This window comes from Myripristis murdjan, chromosome 6, assembly GCF_902150065.1.
Source record: "Myripristis murdjan chromosome 6, fMyrMur1.1, whole genome shotgun sequence".
NCBI lineage: Eukaryota > Metazoa > Chordata > Actinopteri > Holocentriformes > Holocentridae > Myripristis > Myripristis murdjan.
In genome coordinates, this window is record NC_043985.1 from 23,579,566 (window position 1) to 23,594,606 (window position 15,041).

Genomic DNA, 15,041 nt, shown 5'->3' on the forward strand with positions numbered 1-15,041 from the left:
CAAAAATGGAATCTGTTGAGGCCATTCTCCCACATGAGATCTCAATCCACAGAGCCATCAAACTCCCAGGACTCAGTGTTGAGGAAGGTACACACACCCTCCATATGAAGGTACATGACCTGCAACATTTTGTCAAAATGCAAATGGTTCCACACCTCAAAGGCTTGGACTACAGAATGGGGTTTATTTTTTTCTATTTCTTTCCCTTTTTCAATCGCAGCCTGGGTGACAATGAACAAAAATGCACAGATTGTACTTGATGGCATTTTGGAGACCTGACCAACACTTGCATCATTTCTGGTCACTTCGCCATTTTAAACACTAGATGGCAGGGAAGACTCATTCACAAATTGAAAGACTCCACAACACTTCAGAAACACTTTTTGCACACTATTTTATTGGCTGCTTTTTTAAAACTAGATAACATATTAAGAAGTTATTTTTGCAACAAATAACATGATCTATTTTTGGTGATTTACTGATATTTTTTCATCTCATCACTGTAAGGTTCCCAGTTCAAATATTTGGGAAGTTTAAGTTGAGCATAAGCCCTGAAAGTGAGTTGCTGTATTGTTTCCTCCATGTCATTACTCTCTGCCGGTGTTCCCTTGAGCATATAACCCCAAACTGCTCAGCTCCAGTGGAGATGCTTATGGGCCAGCGCTGAATTACTGTAGCAGTACCAGAAGGATTCCAGGTGAGATTTGTTTGTTTATGTGTGTGTGTGTGTTATCTTCACTCATGTCAAACTTAAATCAGGTTAGAGTTACTGCTCTTGTTGGCTGAATGTGAAACCTCAGCTAAGAATGTGTGTTCAAAGGACTTGTGCCACTTGACCAACCCGTACAAACCAACACAAATGGTCCAATCCATAGGAAGTGGTAATTAAAAAACACATACATTTCTATTTATAGATTTATATTATAGTTTCTATCTAATTTATGATATATAATGTATATTTTTTAACCTTCTTATTTCATCTAATTATCAGCTCTCCATTTTTGTCACATGTAAGCAGAACCACTGTCCCTGTCTTGAGACTAAACTCTGTAATTGCTGCTATTTATTTGTTTGCTTATTTATTTGGATCCCATTAGCAGTGTTGGGAAGGTTACTTTTGAAATGTAATAGGTTACAGATTACTAGTTACCCTTTTAAAATATAATAATGTAACTGTTATAATTACTTCATCAAAGTGATGTAACTTGTAACTTTTCTAACAAATGCCTTAAATGGGGCAAAAGTTAAACTAGGCAGTGTAAACCTGACAACGGTGCTCAACACAGACTGTCAAACTTGGAATTTGAATTAAATGAGTAGATTTTTCAGCACAACCAACAAAACAAATCCATCCTCTCTTGCGCAAATCTACAAGGAGGTAGATCACAAACAACAGGCCGCCTTGACATGGTCGGCTGTACGCAGGCATGGCAGACTCGGTTTGCTCAGAACAATGGATTGATTGGCAGACGAGACGGGTTGCAAATTCAAACCTGAGAGCCAATCGAAAACAACGCTCAAAATTTAAGTGCATACTGCCTAATGAATGGAGCCTGTCTAGACATAGAACCAGCTCCTTGTAAGCCATCCTACCCTTGATGGTGTTGCACACAAATTTGTCCCAATAGCTTTTTTGTCTGGAAATATGCCAGAAGAAGTCATTTCTGCATCCTGAAATCAACAGAATGAATACTATAGGCTATTCTATATATAAGCTTTTTACTGAAAAGAATATATTTACATGTAATCACCAACATTTTGATTAGTATCTGTAATTTAATTGCATTATTTTCTAAGCAACTGTAATGGTTTACAATTACATTTATTTTGTAACTTAATTACATGTAACTAGTTAATTCCCAGCACTAAGTGCTGCTGGAAATGTTGGTTTGCTCATTGTGTGCACAGATAATTGAAGTATGCCAGCATTGCCCTTGAGCAGTAACTCAGGAGCAACCCGTCAGTAAAACAGCCGCAGCGTTCAGCACCAGACCATGCAGTCTACTGTTAAAATCTCAATGTCTGAATTTTTAAAACACTGAATATTTGATGATCTGCAAAAAAAGGAATCTCACACTGGAAAAAAAAGATGGATGTTGCCTCTACAATCGAAATAAGTATTCCAGGCAAACAGTGTAACTTCATAAGAAATATGGTAATGTTCATCAGTTCATGCAATATACAACACAGTGATGGCAGTTACTATTTCCGTCACTCCCTCATAACTACAGCAATTGGAGCCACTGTTGCTGACATGGAAAAGAACGTAGAGAATGGGAGAGTAAACCTGGAACTTGATGGCGATGTCTTAGGTTTCACCTGCTCACATTTTACACCACGGCAGTCCAGCTACTCCTGTCTCTCCCCTATGCAACTTGTCAAGCTCATCCATATTTAATCATTCATCCTCTGGGCTGGTATCAGATGAACCTTACTAGCTGAAGGGGTGGCGCTGGAGAGATGATGATGTTGATGATGATGATGATGGGTAAAGCAAGGGGCCGGGCTCTAGATACCAGCTACCCCTACCCCTCCTTACCAGGAATGGAGTTATGAGATGGAGAGGTGATCTGAGCAGTCCATTCAGCTCAGCCGCAGCCAGAAAGAGCTCACAATGTCTACACCCTAAAACCCGGATTCCTCTTTCATTCCCCTTCTGTGCTGCTTTACAGTTTGGGATCCTTTGGAGGTGACACAAGATCCAGGGGCTGCACCTTCGTAGTCCTTTGGACACTGAGGAGTACTGGCACATCAAACATCTTTATCCTCCCCGTCCTCCCCGTCACTTACCTCTGCTCACACCAGAGAGGAGCACAGAGGAAAAGCCCAACTTACATTTGAGGGACCCTTGGCACCACGTAAGGGCGGAGCCAGCCCCTGGTGCCTCCAACTCAGGAAGGATGAAGAACAGCATCTAGTGGATTTCTTTTTTCCTTCTCAGAACAAAGTGCGCTAGTGAGGAGGGGAGACACCGCTTTGAGATAAAGGGAGGGAGAAAACAGAGAAGTGGAGGAAAATGCCTTTTGGAGGGTTAGCAGGTTTGAAGGAACAGGTGCTGAAGCCGGGGAAGGAGGAAGTGAAGAACACAGTGGGGGACTCTCTAGGAAACCTGCAAAGGTGAGAGGGTTTGTGCAGATAGTCAAGAGGGGACGGGGGGAGGAGGTGGGGGCTAAAGAGATGATGTTGAATTGCATGGATTTAGAGCTCTCATTACACAAAATAATTGTCTTTTGATGACTTGATGTTCATTTTTTCATGCATTATTCATGGACTGCATAGGTTCATGGAATATATATTTATATATATTTATATATATATTTTAAAGCATTTTATGAATATGACTTTGCTGTCAGAAGTACTTGAGGAGCCTGGAAGCGAACACATTAAGCTCAGCGTGTTCTCAGAGATCCCGAAGATAAATAAATATTTGATTCTTGTGCTTGCCAGGCAATGCCTGTGATGTAATCACAGATTTTATTTTAAGACATTGATACATATTTCATATCTGATACATATTTCACAGGGGTATGTGTGTGTGTGTGTACGGGCGGCAATATAAGGTAGACTGCTGTCATTAAAAGAGATAAATGACTAAGTAGGCAATTTCCTGGGATTTTTTTTTTCTTTTTTCGAGGGTGTACAGTACTTGGTACACAGTACAAACCAGTGAGAAATAGGAATCGACTCTTACCTTTTGATGATGAAAGTCATTGATGGAGATTAGGAACATAATGAAACAGTTCATATATGTTGCACATTTGGCAAATGGCATTTTTTATAGACAAAATAAGACCGAGAAAGTGATTTGTATGGTGAAAACATTTAATGAAGCTACAATAAATAAATAAATAAATAAATAAATAGTACAATTAGATGAATCAGGCGAAGCCTAATGAGGATCTAATTGGGAACTAAAAAGAGAAAAAGATCAAAGAAGGACTCATCAATTTGTTAGTATTTATTTGTGCAAATGCTTTTTACAATATTCATTAGGTACTTCATGTTTGATTCAGACAGCTAATTATTACCTTTGTTGCCTGACACCGATCAGGACCTTGTGCTACCCTGGACACAGTCATTTACTGTAATGTTTCTGAAAATGCTGTCCAAAGGAAGAAATATTTGAGAACAAAATCCCTATGGAAGCTCATTCAATTTTCTGGACAGTGCAAAGGCAGCACTACATTAGGTGTTGCTTCTCACTGGATCTTTTGGCTAACACTGGCCACAAAGACACTGGAAAAACAGATTTTAAATAATGAATAGAGTTGGGTGGATAACACATTTTTGATGATGCATTTCATTATGGCCAAGTAACACCACCTTTAAAAAACTGTGCACATGATTTCAGTGATTAGGTGCTTGTACTTGCTTTGTGCCAGAATTTTTTTAGGGTATTTCCAGCAAATAAATGCCTTTTCTAGATTGGTGCAGCAATATATTCAGGTCCGTCATTCCAGTTGGCTGTATGGCTTCCTTTACATGCTGCACTGAACTGTAACCTACATAATGTCACTCAAGACGGTGGGGACATTTAACCAGTCTCATACTGTGAGCCTGTGAGGAGAGGTGGTGGCATGAGAAGAGAGACTGATATGGTCTAGCACATTAACAAATGAAGGAAAGAGAGTAGAAGGCCAACAAAGATCCTGCTGAAAATCACCTGTTAGACCACAACATTTCAGAAGACATCATCTGAAACTGATATTTGATCTGTTTATAAGCGCTTGTTGATATGTTCATCTTATGCTTTGCAAAATATGAATTCGCTATAATAAGACTTAAGACTTACTTTTACAAATACTTACTCTTTATACGCCGTTGTGATGCAAAATAGGTGACAGGGCAAAGAAACTGACCGTTACTGCAAATATGGAGCACTCCAACTCAGGCCATTCATTTATTAAAAATGAACTGTATCTTGATCATACCTTTAAATACAATAAAGCTAATCAAACAAAAGGGAGACTTAAGGGCATGATACAGCTGATGCAGACAGATGAAAGTACTCCATGCAAGCTGCAGGACAGTGATAGAGGTGCACTCTGGGTAATGGAGCAGGTGTTGGGAGCGGTGGAGCTGAGAGCAGCCTCATAATAGATGTACGGTGACCTTTTTAGCCATGCATCATGGGTTCACCTGTTCACCTCTGCAAGAACCTCACAGTTGTGCTCATGTTTTTTTTTTTTTTTTTTTTTTTTGCCACACATTTCTACAAATCATGAGGGTGAAGACAAAAGTGATGCAATTAAGGATTTCTTATCCTAGTATCATCATCACAATATCATAAAGTAACACAAAGCTGCATGTGGTATGAGAACTGCATTGCCTTCCATAATTTTGCCCAGAATCTTTGTTCTACAAGATCAATAAATCACAGGTTAAGTGAAGTCAGCTTTCACAGGATTCATTCAAATGGGACATTGTGCATCTATTGACAAAATGATGTGATAGCTTTTAAAGTTTCACATCTTTACTTGTTTCTGATTCTGTTTGATCAAATAGTGGCTGAATGAAGTCGCAACATCATTGCCACAATAATCCCACAATAATGCCACAATAATCCCAGTGGCTCATGCACCAAGCTTTAAATCCTTCCTGTTTCCTTTTCTGTATTTTTTCTGCAGGAAAATAGATGGTACCAATGTTGACGAGGAGGACCAAATTGAACTGACGGAGGATGGGCGTCCAGTGGCAGCTCCACCTCGCAGCGCCCCTCTGCTGGACTTAAGCTGCTGGGGTTTGCCCAAGCGCTACATCATCGCCATTCTCAGCGGCCTGGGCTTCTGCATCTCTTTTGGCATTCGCTGCAACCTCGGTGTAGCCATAGTGGAGATGGTGAACAACAACACCGTCTATATCAATGGGACTCCAGTCCTTCAGGTTGTCAGAATCAATGGATTTATTAACTTTCCAGGCGTTTTAGTATGTAGGGTGTCAAACTTCTTGTTGCTAACCCTACCACTTAATCATTGAGAATGAATTCTTACAAGATTAAAATTAATTAAGTCATCCGGTCATGTATCCACGATGCTGACAAATACAATATACCAAATTAATGTGGTTTAGTGGTTAATTATATATTAGATAAAGGTAAATACACATAAAATTCACATATAAACACACACACACATGCACAGGGCATCCTCTGAAAGCCTTTTCCCTCCATTACAGAGAGCTCAGTTCAACTGGGACCCGGAGACGGTGGGGTTGATCCATGGCTCCTTCTTCTGGGGCTACATTGTCACTCAAATTCCTGGAGGTTTCATCTCCAACAAGCTGGCTGCCAACAGGTAACACACACTTTATGACTTGATGTTCTCACATCAGCAAAGTACAGAAACAATAAAGTGTTGACCAAAGCATGGACAGAATGTGTGGATATCCATAATGGTTATTTGGAGGTTGTTGTTTTGTTTTTGGGGTTTTTTGGTCTCTTTCTGTGTTTTGCTTTTTTTCCTACATGGTGAAGATGAATGGATATGAGGAAAATGTTGGAAATAGACGATGGGGTGTGAGAAATGCTTCCTCAATCTGTGTGGTTTAAGGGTTAAAGCCATACGGTGTGGTGAGCGGTGCTGATGGAGCTGATAACAGTCCTGTAATAAAAGCTTCACAGGAAAGGAGGACACACCACTGACAGAGTTAATAATGAAAGATCCTGCCTCTGATTTCTCCCTGAAACACCAGCCACTGGAATATTACAAGTGTCACTTACACACTGTTTTGGAAAAAGAGAAGGAAGGGGGGGATGAGGTGAAGGAGAAAAGGGATGGGAGCTCGGCGACACAGTGGTGATGAAGCAGAAATGTGTGGATTGAATAGGATGTCTTTATCTCTGTCCATGAAAGGCAGAGGCATGAGATCTGTCTTATTATAAGGCTGACAGAGTTGGTTTGGCTATGAGATATTTTGAGATATTACCTGCCAATATTAGACATCCAGTTTATAGACATTCAGTAGTGTGTGCTTTTAGAGACAGATCTAAACAATAGCTTACAGCGATACAGCACCAATTACATTATTTCCCCACTATGACTGGTTTAATTTAATATTGAAGTGACCATCTTTTCAAATTTTTTGTATGCAATCTATAGGGGGCAAGATCCATCCTGCATGGCACATAAAATGCATAATAACTTTGGGACCTCTTTCACTATTGCTTTAGTACTATTTATTCTTCTGTTTTAGATATTTATGCATGCATTTTTTTGCTATATTGCCCCAACATTGCATTTGTGATATCTATGTCTGTGATTGTTTTGTGTACCTTTTTTGCCATCTCCAAAATCAAATTGCCTGTTGGAAATGAATAATGCTGTATTGTGTTGTATTGTATTGCACTGTATATTCATGCTCTTGTTTTTCCAAAGGGTATTCGGGGCAGCCATTTTCCTGACATCAGTGCTGAATATGTTCATCCCATCAGCAGCAAGGGTGCACTACGGCTGCGTCATGTTTGTCCGCATCCTGCAGGGTCTAGTGGAGGTAAGAATGCATGTAATGCAGGCTGATCTCTTTACAGTGTCTCCACCCTGTTGTAGTAAATCTATCCATTTTTCAAGTTTTAGTTCAGGATTTCTAAAGGAAAAGTTATCTTGTAGCACGATGACATGCTAGAGAAATCTGAAGCTTTAACCTTTCATGTCTTTCACACTATGCCAACGATAGGGTGTCACCTACCCAGCATGCCATGGGATGTGGTCCAAATGGGCACCACCTCTAGAACGGAGTAGACTGGCCACGACTTCATTCTGTGGTGAGTGATGACGCCTCTGTGGGTGGTCAGCGTCTGTCTTTTTAAAATCGCTCTCAATGAAGCCTGATTTATTATGAAATGGCCAGTCTGCCATCATTCATTATGAGACTGATCGAAAAGAGACTCATGACAACAAAAAGCTACCAGAGCAGGCGCTCAAAGTTTACTGATACAAACCCCTCTGTCCACTTTAGCACTTACACACAAATTCCTCAGTAAAAATGGAAATGGTCCTGGAAAAGCTTTTTTTGCTTTGCAGATGTGGCCTGATGCTGAAATTAAAATAGACTTCTGTTGTGGAAATTTTACTAATAACCCCATATAACCTCAATCGTGTCATGAACTGAGTGAAACACATTATCTTCACAAAAAAAAAAAAAAAAGCTGTATCTTTCTTACCTACAAAGTAGCAACAAACTCAGAAGCATCTGTGTGCTGCAAGGTCTCTGCACCCTGTTATCTTTGCCAGATGCTGTGCAAAAAGACAAAAGACAATAACCAGTTCTGTTTCGCCATGTATAAACTCGCCTTTCTTATTAACCTGGGGGAGCCAGTTTTCTGCATTGTATCAGTGTGTACATGTGGACACTGCTGCTCTCCATGGAGACTTACTGAGTTCAAAATAAATAACCACAGAGAGACAACTGAGTCTCATCATTTATTGAATTTCCAGCATATCCAGCACATTACAACTGGTGCCATGACAACTGATGCATCAAAACCCTCTTGACATTGTCTCTGAATGAACACGGTTCACCTGCGCCCGCTGAAGGAGCTCTTCAGTTCACCTAAATGAGGTGTCACATTGCTTAGTGTTCACACTCATGTTCCCAGCCTTATTCAGAACAAAAATGTTCATAATGCGCGTCATATAATAGAAAATACATTAAAACACCCTCTTTGTTAGGGGAGGCATTTATTTGAATAAACTAATGTGGTTTTTGATGTGTTTCCTTCCATTCAGACATTTTTTTTTTACCACTAGAGTGTACTACCAGATTGTTGTAGTACTGAAGGTTGAAGGGGAAAATGAATTACTTTTTTGTTGTTGTTGTTTATTTTACATTTTGTGGCAAGCATTTCTCACTGCCTTGCAAAACTCTTCAGACAGCTCTGCACCAATATACAACTTGGCACAACCATCCATTTCATGTCCAAATTTGAGCCAAAACTACTAAAACACACTTGCCTGAAAAACAACAAAACATTAACATTAACAAAACCTCTTCCATCAAGAATAGGACACCTTTAATGCCGCATTAAAGGTGCCAGTGTAGTTTGTTTTTGTGTTTTCTCTTTTTCCTTCTCCCCTTTTTTGCACACAGTAATGGTTTCATTTATGTAACGTCAATCATCGGTTTGTTGCTATTTTTCTCTTTAACTATTGTGTCTACTTTTCTTGAGTTTTGAAATTTTTTTAATATGATACTTATGATTTCGATAACTGTCCATTTGAAGTTTGCATGCCAGGTTTTGATCTTGAACTTATCAGTTTTTACAATTGTGGTTATTGAAAGCCTTTTGTGTCAAAGTGCTCAGGCAAATCAGTGAAAGCTCATTCACAGTTTGCCTGATGTAATGCAACGTCGGTGACATGCTTTGAAAAATGAACTCATTATCGAGAGATGCCCGTAACCATTTATAACAGCTGTAATGTTTTACTTGGTCCCTTGCTGGCACCATTTCACTCACTTTCACACAAACACTATTTGTAGTAAACACCAAAAAATCTGAAATCAGCTAAACTTGACAAGTGAGGTCTCATTTGGTGTTCTCCTGTATTTATGAATTTCCACACTGTAATATCTTAACATCAAAACACTCACTGTCCCCAGGGTCCTACGCAGGAGCAGTGATTGCCATGCCTTTAGCAGGAGTGCTGGTTCAGTATGTTGGGTGGCCCTCAGTCTTCTATATCTATGGTAAGACCAATATTTGAATAGAGATGAAATGATTGATGTAGGCTAAATTCACCCATATTGTACATAGCTAAACTGTTTAATGTGGATCAGTTCACTCAGTACATTAGTGGTCACTTTAGCGGCATGGAGAGATGCTCTCATGTTGCCATTAAAGAGACACTGGCCTATTATTCTTTGACAGCTGTGCTATGCATTCTTTGTCCAGTGGGTGTTATCTGAACCGCCTTTGAGTTTGATTGAAATGATTAGCACTCACATAACATCCATACTTTGCCTAATGTGTTTCAATAAAACTACTGTGGTTCTCCAGTGATATAATCTCATGATTTATCGATGTAAATGAGCATTTTCCTGTCTGGCCTCTGTGAGTAATACCTAGTTCATATCATTTTAATAATGAAAACTCTGTTGGTCCAGAGAAGGTCTAGACCCATTTTAATTAGTCTGTCCTCTCCCTCAATCTGCTCTGTAATATCTTCCAAAGCCAAACCTTCGCTGTCACTAAGATAGATATATTCTTTATACACACACACACACACACACACACACCTCTAAATTGCAAAGTATTTAACCATTTCTTCTAATTTCATGATGAAGGTGTTTTTGGGATCATATGGTATTGCTTCTGGCTCTTGCTTGCCTATGGAAGCCCAGCTGCCCACCCCACCATCACTGATGAGGAGAAGTCATACATAGAGTCTGCCATTGGAGAAGGTGTCAACATACTGAGTGTCACTGAGGTTTGTGTGTGTGTGTGTTTGTGTGTAATATACTGCTAAGTTCAGTACATTTTTTTTTTACAATTTCACCCATATCCTCATAAGCTCAGTTGGACTTTCCTGCCCCTCCACAGAAATTCAAGACTCCGTGGCGCCGTTTCTTTACCTCCATGCCTGTATATGCCATCATCGTGGCCAACTTCTGCCGCAGCTGGACCTTCTACCTGCTCCTCATCAGCCAGCCGGCATATTTTGAGGAAGTCTTTGGCTTCCCCATCAGCAAGGTGGGCCACATAGCATCAGTTTACCTACTGAATTAACACTGAGAAGCAGTAGCAGCCGTTTGTAATATGACACATTTGTTTAAAGTAATGACATCATGGATGTATGCCCCTGCAGGTGGGCATACTGTCTGCTGTGCCCCATATGGTGATGACCATCGTAGTTCCCATTGGAGGACAACTGGCTGACTTCTTACGCAGTAACAAAATCATGTCTACAACCAATGTGAGGAAAATCATGAACTGTGGAGGTATGTCAGCGTAAACTGGTGATGCATCATTGTATGTGTTTTTTTTTTTATTGACTTATCACTGTAAATACAGTGTGATGCAAATGAAAGCATTGTGAGTGATTCTCAGTTTCACTCTTTGCATTTATCCCCCCTATCTTTATAATGCATTTGATGACTGTGCACTTTTTAGGCAGTGTTGTCCTTCCTAAAAAGGCAGTCGACTGCAGCAGAGAACAGTGTGTTTCATGTATTGGCCTGAGACTGAGAAGTAGCAGTTAATTACAGCTTATATAACTTGATCTCAGTAAACCACGTCATATACACATAAAGCGTTCGCACACGTTTCCTCAGCTGGGACTGAAAGTAGTAAACATTTTTATATACATAGGACCCCATAAAGACTTAAACTTGTAATGACTTTGGTGCAACATTTGAAATAAGTCTCCCATTTCTTCAATATGTGGCAGTCACAGGTTTTTCCATTTTGTGTCTGTGGTTTGTGGGGTTATACATTACAAATATTAAATGGACATCCAAGTGACTGTAAATGAAGTAATCAAGCACATTCTCTGGTGCTGCCTTGTCACAGGCTTTGGTATGGAGGCTACTCTGCTTCTGGTGGTTGGGTTCTCTCACACTCGAGGGGTCGCCATCTCCTTCCTAGTCCTGGCGGTGGGCTTCAGTGGATTCGCCATCTCAGGTACTGCCTCATTTCTTGTGCTTGGCAAAGATTTGCCTGTAACTTTTAATGCAAAATGTAGGTAAAGGCAAACACATGGGTCCTCAGAGTGACTGTGAAATACACTTAAAAGGTGAGAATTGAGGCAGGGGAATACTTCAGATGATCTCGTGATCATCTTTCTTTTGTGCCTTCTTTATCTTAGCTGCTTCTTTTAGGCACAGGACTATGAGAGCTTTGTCCAATGAAACACAGCTAAAAGCGAACTGCAATATACCACTGCTCCTTTGGGTGTGATGCAGTATACATGCAGTCTGCCAAGCCTTCACACAAGCAGTTTTACTGAATATTTTATGGATTGTTGTCTGGGCAACCAAAGAGGCAAAGTGCTTCTGTACTGCACAATGATTTTAAATCATAATTAGGCTACATTTACAAAATAAGTAATGCCAAATAATCAACAGAATTGATCTTGCCAGATCTTGTTGCTTAACAGTGATCAATGTGTTTGTGTTTACTGTATCCTCAGGTTTTAATGTCAATCATTTGGATATTGCTCCTCGTTATGCCAGCATCCTGATGGGCATCTCTAATGGGGTGGGAACTCTGTCGGGAATGGTGTGCCCCTTGATTGTTGGTGCCCTGACAAAACACAAGGTAAAATCGGTTGATTTAACAATTACTGCTCGCATATTTATTAATCATGACCTCAGCTATTTTGTCCTTTTTGTGTAATTGATTCTTTACTTTACTTATTTTATATTACATTATACTGCTTTGTTTTAATTTGAACCGTTAAACCACATACAGTCTTCTGTATGTATGTGTTATGTCAAACTGCTGAAAGATCAATAAGTCTGCCTGTGACAGCAAATTCATTGACTCCTGCTTAATCTCTCCACAGACTCGTCAAGAGTGGCAGAATGTATTTGTTATTGCATCCATGGTCCATTACTCAGGGGTCATCTTCTACGCTATCTTTGCTTCGGGGGAGCAGCAGGACTGGGCAAATCCTGAGGACACAAGCGAGGACAAATGTGGCATTATTGATGAGGATGAGCTGGCGGAAGAGTCAGAGCTCAACAGCGAAGCTGCCATGGCTCCAAAAAAAAGTTATGGAACCACGGACAATTCCTCTGGCCGGAAACAGGGTTGGAAAAAGAAGAGAGGGGCGACCATGCAAGAGGAAGAGGATGAAAATCAACATTATGGGAATGGGAGCTACCAGGACCGGTACCAGTGAGAAGCAGCCCCTTGGGGCAAGAACTTCCCCTTCGCTCAAACCCAATGAAGTGGGTGAAGGGTCAAATTCACACCCGTGGAACTGTCAGATGTCATCTGGGAGGAAAGGAACAGCGGCTGTCAGCAACGTACCACAAGAAGGCCTTTTGTCATTTTCAGTCGATTCACGCATTTTATTGCTATCATCTGAGACTATTTATGTCTGTCAAGAGAGATGATCCTGATGATAAAAGTCAAACATAACAATGGTAAAAAAAAAAAAAAAAAAAAAAAAAAACAGACATCTTTTTATTAGACATCTTGAGCAGATTATTGTATGGACAAGACAGAGTGAAACATTTTGAAGATGTCAGTGTATAAAATCAAATGATACATAACTTTATGTAACTGAGCAAACTGTGATGACGACTGAAGGTTACTTAGGCATTAAATTTAATCTACATTTACATAAATAATAGAGGAATGCGATTGGTAGAATGACAAATGAGCCACAGATTAACATTCATTGCAAGAAAAGTAAATGCTATGGCTTTGATAAAGCTACATCAAAAACACATATCACTTGCTTTACTTTTCCTGCAGCCTGCACCGATGACATCCCGTCTTTGTACTGTGAGCGCAAGCAAAATTGAAATTTGAATGAAGTTTATGTAGTTTACCTTGAACCATGTAAAAAAAAAAAAAAAAAAAAAAAAAAAAAAATGAAATGTTTTGCATCAGCTATGCAACATGAAAAGATATGTGCTTATGGAATGTAATTGGTTTGATATCAGTATCAACAACTGGAGCAGGTCACAGTGTTCACGTATTGAGTTTTATTGTTTCTGCTTGTCCGTATTCACTGTTGCTCAGTGGTTCCACTTTATTACAGTTTAGCCTGCTGTCCTTTCTAGAGCAGCTGCAAGTTCCACCATAACTTTTTAATGCATTACTCACAGCATTATATCAGCTTCCTTCCTTATAATGCTGTGATCTCAGAGTGGGACAAGAGAGGAGGGGCGCTGTGCACGTTTCTCTGGTTTAGTCCAACAGGGGAGTGTGCTGGTGGCACACCATGCAATCATCTCGTGTTAGTCTATTTATCCTGTTGTTGTTTGACCTTTTTTTTTCTGAATGTGAAATAGATGGCAAGTAGGCATACTATCCTCTAAGGGGATCCAATTTGTATTCTAAAATAATGTACAGTAATGTTTCGGTAATAATAGAAATATGGGAAATCTACCACACTATTTATCATAACTGCTGAAGAATAGAAAATCAGTTTTGTACAGTAAATTATTATCTTATTGTTTGAAAGAGTATTGATTTTATCTGCACTTTACTTGAACATTGCCCGGTGTATTATAGATTTATTCTGTATGAAGATGCTTTGGTTTAACAACAAGAACTCTCCGAACAGGTCTACAGCTTTGGATTTTTTCAATAATGTGAAAGACACTGTTCATCATCACATCTCACCTCATCTATTTGAAATTTTAATGTGCTTAATACATCATCAAAGTGCAATTTGTCAATTGCTTTAATGGGAAATAAATAAATAAAGAAAATATGTAACTGTTTTAACCAGACTGTCCGTGGAGTGGAAATACTAGGATGCTTTTTGCCCCTTGTTATGCCAGCAAAAGGGTTGTTTCCATACTTTGGTTAATATTGTTTCCCTCCTTCCAGTATATTTTTTACCATTGAATTTACTTATATTAAGGGGAATATATCAAAAGATCTTCTATCTGGCTTAATGAGATGAGTCAACAATAATCAGAAATTACCCAATTAAACTTACAAATAAGACAATAACAACACATACTCTCTCTTCTCTTTCTGTCTCCCTCTCTCGCTCTTATCTGTACTTTTCTATACAAGCTGGATCTTATATAACTATTTGACTAAATAGATTTTTCCCTTAACGTTGCCTGTTTATGTTAGTGGAGTCAAATTAGACGTCTCAGTTATTAAATACTCCAAAAGCTGGTCTGTTTCCCATCATCTTGTGGTAAACATCCTTTGTCTTATCTGCCTTTATCCAACACTGTTCCATTTTCACTTTGGACGATAATTACTAGGCGTAATATTCCTCTCCAGTGTTACATCGCTTATACTAAAGTGCTGTTGCTGAAAAGTGTCAGAAAATGATGCTTTGTGTACATTTGGTGCTCTAAGAGAAGTCATTTTATTTATTTATCTGTTTTTATTCACAGTATTGTGTTTA

At 39.4% G+C, this 15,041-nt stretch overlaps 1 protein-coding gene across 1 annotated transcript; it reads left to right on the plus strand.

Annotated features, from left to right (window-relative positions):
• The first annotated feature begins 2,570 nt into the window (after nt 1-2,570).
• On the plus strand, nt 2,571-14,401 carry slc17a8 (solute carrier family 17 member 8). The gene is made up of 12 exons (XM_030052961.1): nt 2,571-3,117; nt 5,628-5,883; nt 6,175-6,293; nt 7,374-7,488; nt 7,672-7,759; nt 9,595-9,681; nt 10,279-10,421; nt 10,535-10,684; nt 10,800-10,932; nt 11,504-11,614; nt 12,123-12,250; nt 12,498-14,401. The coding sequence occupies exons 1-12, from the start codon at nt 3,017-3,019 to the stop codon at nt 12,834-12,836; spliced, it is 1,770 nt and encodes a 589-aa protein (XP_029908821.1). The 5' UTR covers nt 2,571-3,016; the 3' UTR covers nt 12,837-14,401.
• The last annotated feature ends 640 nt before the right edge of the window (nt 14,402-15,041 follow it).